The sequence below is a fragment of the Dendrobium catenatum genome, unplaced genomic scaffold (assembly GCF_001605985.2).
Source record: "Dendrobium catenatum unplaced genomic scaffold, ASM160598v2 fragScaff_scaffold_665, whole genome shotgun sequence".
NCBI lineage: Eukaryota > Viridiplantae > Streptophyta > Magnoliopsida > Asparagales > Orchidaceae > Dendrobium > Dendrobium catenatum.
Genome location: NW_021319127.1, coordinates 3,494,512 through 3,501,559, shown reverse-complemented (window position 1 = coordinate 3,501,559; position 7,048 = coordinate 3,494,512). Strand labels below are relative to the sequence as shown.

Genomic DNA, 7,048 nt, shown 5'->3' with positions numbered 1-7,048 from the left:
TGTCTATTTTTTTTTTGCAGGTGCTACAGGTTTCCGGCGGCTAACCGGCGGTTTGGCCGCCGAAAACTACGATACCAGACGGCCAATAATCAGCCATCGATAATTGCATTACACCGTCGGTTTATTACCGGTGATTACTGACGGCCACCGGCGATTCTACGGTGGACATCCGGCGGTTCTGAGCGTCGGTAATACCGACGGTTAGACCGCCGGTAAAGAAACCGACGGTCTACCGGTGAAGGCCGGTGGTTTTAAAAACAAACGACAGCCAACTAAACCGCCGGTAGGCCGTCGGTCAAATAACCGGCGGCGTCACAGCCGGAAAATTGCCGGTCCAAAATTCGGTTGAAACCGGCGGTCGGAGCCGCCGGAAAACTGCCGGCAACATAAACCGCTGGTAAAGAACCGCCGGTAATAGTTTCCTACGCAAAAACTGCCGTAAAGCCGCCGGTAGACAAAAAAATCGCAGGTTAATATAGGCTAACCGCCGGAAAAAACTGCCAGATTTCGATGTTTTTCCTGTAGTGCTTGAAGGAAAAGAGCCTGAAGGAGAACAAGATTGAAGATTTAAAGACTAAAAGTATCCCACTCAAAACCACTTGCGTCTCTACTAGGTTTAGAATCTAGGTTGTTGTTTGTGGTGCCCGACCACTTTACTTTATAAGATCATAGTTTGTAATAAGCAAGGCAATTTACTTATGTATATTTAGTAATTAATTCATTTATATTTGATGTGCTGAGATGATTGCGTATAGAACTACCTATTTTTTTAGTTTTTTGGCATTTGTGTGCCGCTTTTACTTTCGTCTGGATACGTGAGACTCGTAAGGATGTGAATGTTTTATACTCATAATTTTAAAGTTTAAAATTTAGCGAGTCTAAATAATTTAGAAAGATAACGAATCTAGGGAATTAGCTGGGGATCGAACCCAGGGTCGCATGCATATTTATGCACTACTTCTTTTCTTTCTTTAGACCCTTTCTTGCCTTCGGGTAGAGTCCGGATAGTCTGACCTATGAGGGCAAGGTGCCGGACCTGAGGAAGCCCAGTCTTCTAAAAATTATTTTCTAAGCCTATTTTTTAAATTTCAAGCATATTTGATTTGAAGTTTTTAACTAGCATGTATTTCATTAGAAACATATTTAAAAAAAGTCAGAAATTTTAATTGCATTAGTCTTTAGCATTTTGCACCCAATATAAGTCAAATGGTCCAATTAGGAAAATCTCTAGATGTCGGCCCCAACTCTCCAAAACCTTAAATGAAAGGTCCCTACCACTCTTTTACAAAATATCATACTCATCTATTTTAAATCGACTAGGTGGTTAGCTGGCTCCCCAATCCAGGCAAGGGTAAGTCCAGACCTTGCACTGCATTAGTTAGGTTCGGACAACTGTGGTCCAGTGTCCAAATTAGATTTAGAATCCGGGGTGGATCTTTGATTATAAGACCCCAAACTTCGGGAATCTAATCCCAAATTTCTAATAAAATGCTCAACTCTAATTAAATCTTCTTTCAATCCAAAATATAAAGCCCAACACTTAGATTACGTTGGGACACTTCCAGATGGTTCTGAAATCTCAAAGTGTATCATACTTTTCTTCCCTTGATTCTATTAATAACTGATCAACTTCGATCTATTCCCTTTTGAGATTCAAAAATTCACCTCTTTTTGACATCACTCCTAGAAAATCTAATAAAATTTTAGCACTATTTTAATCGAGAGTTTTCATAGGGGACCTTGTCTCTCTACGATGTAATTAACTACGAGGCTTGCACTCGTAGGAGATTTAGAACCACACACGCACCTGATTTTAAAAATTGATTTTTTTCAAAATTTATATTGGATTTCTTTGGAAAAGATTAAAGATGATCGTTATCGTAGTATTTGAAGAATTATCATTGAACGATATTTTCTCCCTTTGGGGAGATATATATCTTTCCTTGATAAAGCTTTGGATATGAACTTAATAATCACACTTCTTGATTTTTATAGCTGGATATTTAGCTGAACCTCACCTTGGCTCTTCAGGGCCATACGAGGTTCTCTTTAACATCCGGTCGCAATATTTAAGATGAGATTCATAATTCTAAATTTGAACACCGTTATGAAATTTTATTTTCACCTTTCGAGGTGATATACTCTTTCTAATGGGACAATTTGATTATTAGAATTAGAATTTAATTTTAAATCCAAAATTCCCAAAGAAAACTAAGCTTTTAAAAACCTGCTTTCAAAATTCCACCAACGGTAGCCAATAGTTATAGTGGGTGGCAGCTAACAGCGGTGAGCAGCAAGTGGCATCTAAGGGCTGTCACTTCCCAACCCAACTTAGCCCATACTCCTAACAAGTTATCTTGGATTGGATTTGGCATGACATATCTGCCCAAGACCTAAGCAGAAATAATTATATATTTTTATCTTCCTATCAATCACCTAGAGCTACTAATCATCATATAAAGGTAAAATATCAAAAATTAAAATTTTATTTAATTTACTAAACATTAATGATACATTTCTATCTTTCTTACAAAATTTATATATAATAACTAGTAGTACATTTATTGGATTATGCTATTTAAATGCAATCCAGCCATTAAAATGAATGACAGAGTAAAAATGCCTATCTCAGAGACCTAAATCAACCTCACTACGTTGGATCCCTATCACATCTGGAAAATATATAAACCATATATAATGAGCCAACAGTCTAGTAGGTTATCCAAACTTATCAGTATAATTAATGCATGATAAAAGAAATATTATGTATGTAATAATTCATCAGCTTAATATGAGCATGTAACAGTTAGTATGAATAATATAAATCAATACAATCAATGTAACTCATTGATAGTGTTCAATGATCATAAAAAGGACTAGTATATTTTATCTTTTTAGTATTTGTATCAAGTATAACGCGGCAAGTGAAATTCTAAATCTATATATGTTTATATATTATACTTTTACTTTATTTGTTTTTCATGTCATGCATATTAGTATACTTGTCATATCATAGTAAATGTCTTATATTTATTCTATGTATGTCGTATAGAATCAATACATGTGTATCATATTTTATATCATGTATAAATGCAATATATCATATGTCTTTGTATCAGTATCTCGTTATATCTTTGCATCATCAGTCATGTGATGTATCATATTCATATCACATCATATCAGTTATTTAGTTATCATGTCATGCTCTATTTCATCAATACATATGCAATTCTATTATATATACATTTCATACTTTAAGCAAGACAAAACATCTAGCTCTTGTAGTGTTTTTGATATATCAAGTATTGTAGGCCAATCCTATTGGAATCAGTCTCAATCAAATCAGTTCTGTAAATAAGAACCAATTATATCATTATCTCAAGTCGTGTGGCTTTCATGTAAGAAGTCATTACTTCTTGTATGTCAGCATATTATGTCATATCAATCAATCTACTTATGACACACATTTTACTTCACTTAAGATTTTACCACAAACCTTATTTAAAAGAAAACTCATTGGCCCACCGTCCTATATAGGATGACAGGTTTCTATTCAACTTGAATTAATCAATCATTTCCAGCTAATCTTTCTTTCTTATACATTTTTATAATATAATATATATCATAATATAAAACATCATGTACACATCCAATGCAATTAATATAGCTTGTAAGTCTATCTAGTGTGCTCATCAATATGTATGTATTATTATGCTAAAATGTAGGTTATGCCAAATGAACAATAACTTTAAGCAATATCGTGTATTTCATGTCACGATTTAATATGTTGTCTCCTAATAATTTATACTTGTTATTACTCTACTCATTTTAGTTAAAATTATATATAAACAAAATCAACTAATGAAGTTTCAATATAATTGTGTCAAAATGTTCATGATGATTATATCTACCATGTATCCAAAGTTACACAAAAGAAATTATTTATATTAGTGATCAAGCATTTTAAGCAGATTTGAGAGGTAGAAAATCATTGAAAACATACATAGGATAAAAATTACCTAACATGATTAGAACACTTTTTGTAACAAGAGCGATGAAAAATATTTATTAAATCCCTATTCTCTCTCTCTCTCTCTCTCTCTCTCTCATTCTCCTCTTCTCTTTTCCTCTACCACCCGACCATGCAACAGAATGGGGTGGGAATGGTGGTGGGGAGGTTTTGATAAATGGAAGTATATATTTTAATATAAAAAATAATTTTAATTGTGTCAGGGCCACAATGCTCCAAATCTCAGTGTTGTAGCACTCCCTCAAGTTACTATATAATAGAAGAGAGAGCTGAAACATTGCCACCTCACACAATCACAACTCCATTTAGAGAGGCCAACGTCGTCGTGCTCGTAAGTACAGCGCCGTGACACTTTCACTCAAATTTCCGTGCATGTTGAAGTTTTCTTATAGACTATTAATAGGCCATTAACAGAACTCTAATCATGTAAAGATTGAGTTCATTACAATGGCAGTGGATGGTGTTAGGTGGCAACGATGGTGGCTAGTAGTAAGTAGCAAGTGGCAGTTTCCAATGGCGTCGACGATGGCTTATGAAAACAATAACATAGAATTTTCAATATATTTGGAAATCAATCAAATCTAATTGTGAAACTCCTTAAAAAAATAAAGCTAAATACTTAAATATCAAATACGCATTTTGGTGTAATGGCTGAGATTTAAGTAGAAACTTCTAAGTTAAGTGTGTTTGTATAGGAGTAGCTCTAGGATGAGTGATCTCCTAGGAAATTATACCAAGAGAACAAAATGGTGAGGTTGTTAGGCCAAAATAGACAATATCTCTATGATTGAGAGTTTGAGTTGGTATAAATGGTACAAATAGTATCAAAGTAGTACACTAGTCAGAAGATGATATCTCTACCTATAAAATTCTATATGCATGATTTATGATTATGGGTTAAGGAAACTGATGAGGACTTCAATTATCTGAATTATGTGAAACCCCTTAAGAAAACTAAGATAAATTCTTAAATATTGAGACGTATTTAGGTGTAAAGGTTGAAATTTTATTAGAAACGTTAAAGTTAAGCATGTTCGTATAAAATAAGGGTGTCTATTCGGGTCAACGGGTCGAACTCGACTTGACCCGGCCATAAACGGGTCGACACTAACACGACTCAATTTTGCAATTGGGTCAGGATTGTCAACCCGAACCTAACCCGTGCGGGTTATCGTGTTGACCCGACCCAACCCGCGAGGGTTACATTCATGCACTCGTCACGAGGCACCGACAACGCGGGAGGGATGGCGATAGCCAACAGGCCTGCTGGGGAAGTTGGGGCTGGACGGCGACAACAGCTGTGGCGGCAATGCGGGCTGGACGATAGCAGCATTGTGGTATGCAACATTCTTCCATTTCTTTGCGCTGGCGGAATTACAAGCCACAACGACGGCAACAACATTGCAGCAGTGCTGGTGGGAAGAAAGCAGTAGGCAAGCCGGCAGCGGTAACTCCTAGCTTGGGCGGGACGACGACAAGCCGACAGTGGTGACACAATGTATTGAGTGACGCGACGACACAACGACCGATTGAAGAGACATGTCATGCGAGATTACAAATGAGTTGGAACAGGTTGGTTTCAGGTTTCCGGGTTAACTTGAACCTGACCCGTTTTTACAAATGGATCAGATTTACAAACCAAACCCAACTATTTGAGAAACGGGTTAACTCGCACCCGGAATTTTCCTAGTTGGGTTTCAGGTCTTTTGACACCCCTAGTATAAAAGCAATCCTAGAATGTGTTACCTCCTAAAAAATTACACCAATCAAATAAAACTTTGAGACTATTAGACTAAAGTGGATAATATCTCATTTTATTTTAAACGAATAACTTCCTAAAAATTTAAATGTTATATAAATGACATAAAAAGATTTAATCATTTATGATATGCGTAAAATACTCGTAATTTTTCAATTAAACATTCTTTTGTTTCCATTGTCTCACTCGCACTAAATTTCTCGTCTCCCTTCACACCAATGGCGTCTCCAGCCAGCGGCGGAGTCAGGGCTTCGGTCGGCGGGAGGAAGGATTCGACCCCGCCTTACGTGAGGGCGATATCCGGGTCGTTTGGTGGCATCGTTGAGGCGTGCTGCCTCCAGCCGATCGACGTGATCAAAACAAGGCTACAGCTGGATCAAAGCGGCGCGTACCGCGGTATCGCCAACTGCGGGAGAACAGTGGTACGGACGGAGGGCGTTCGCGCGCTTTGGAAAGGCTTGACCCCCTTCGCCACCCATCTTACTCTCAAGTACGCTCTCCGGATGGGCTCCAACGCCCTTTTCCAGTCCGCGTTCAAGGATTCGGCTACGGGAGACTTATCCCAACGCGGCCGCTTGATGTCCGGTTTTGGCGCCGGTGTTCTTGAGGCCCTTGTCATTGTCACCCCCTTTGAGGCAAGTCCCCCTCCCCTCAATGTTTTTTATACTTGTGTTCTTGTTTCTGCCTTCTGCCATGATTAGGGAAATTTTTTTCCTAGTAGAGTAAATATTTTAATTATTTTACCTACTCTTAATAAATACGTTTGCTCAAAATTTTAAAATTTTCTTTTTCTATGTCCCTAAAATTATGAATGCTATAAACCTATTTGTTCATTCCGCCCTAACCAGAATTCAACGATATGCATAGCAGTCATACATCTATATGTTAGAATTGTCATCCATTGCTCTTGCTTTTGATTCAATAGAGACGACATTGCAAGATGATTTTCCATGTGAGTGCATTAATAGCTTTGAATTTATGCCTTCTTAGTACATTTTCAACAGGGGCGTTAGGGGGGGCAAACTTATAAAAAGTAAAGAAATATTTATATATATAACAAAATTCAAACAAGTTATCATATTGCAATGAAAATTACAAGCTTTGTGTTCTATTTTGCAGTTTCTAATAATGTTGCATTACAAATTCATTTGGAACTAAATCAAATACTTTTTTCTCAATATATGGCACGAGACAATCGTTGAGCCAATCATCACCCATTTTATTGCGTAATCTATGTTTAACAATTTTCATTGTAGAAA

General features: G+C 36.9%; 2 protein-coding genes across 2 annotated transcripts in view; one reads left to right on the top strand and one right to left on the bottom strand.

Annotated features, from left to right (window-relative positions):
• The window catches only part of LOC110095860 (mitochondrial succinate-fumarate transporter 1), a 7,268-nt gene extending 5,231 nt beyond the window's left edge, over positions 1 to 2,037 (bottom strand). The window contains exons 1-2 of the mRNA XM_028695701.1: positions 2,019 to 2,037; positions 305 to 543 (exon numbers count right to left, since the gene is read on the bottom strand). Of these exons, the coding sequence (XP_028551534.1) occupies positions 305 to 543; positions 2,019 to 2,037 (258 nt within the window). The remainder of the gene's footprint in view (positions 1 to 304; positions 544 to 2,018) is intronic.
• Positions 2,038 to 5,968: 3,931 nt separating this feature from the next.
• LOC110092162 (mitochondrial succinate-fumarate transporter 1) lies at positions 5,969 to 6,505 on the top strand. Its single transcript, XM_020816578.2, has one exon. It carries the CDS (start codon positions 6,008 to 6,010, stop codon positions 6,488 to 6,490), a length of 483 nt encoding a protein of 160 aa, XP_020672237.1. The 5' UTR covers positions 5,969 to 6,007; the 3' UTR covers positions 6,491 to 6,505.
• The last annotated feature ends 543 nt before the right edge of the window (positions 6,506 to 7,048 follow it).

What these genes read in the sequence shown, in the direction of transcription:
- LOC110092162 (XM_020816578.2), top strand. Translation starts at nt 6,008, where the DNA reads ATGGCGTCTCCAGCCAGCGGCGGAGTCAGGGCTTCGGTCGGCGGGAGG.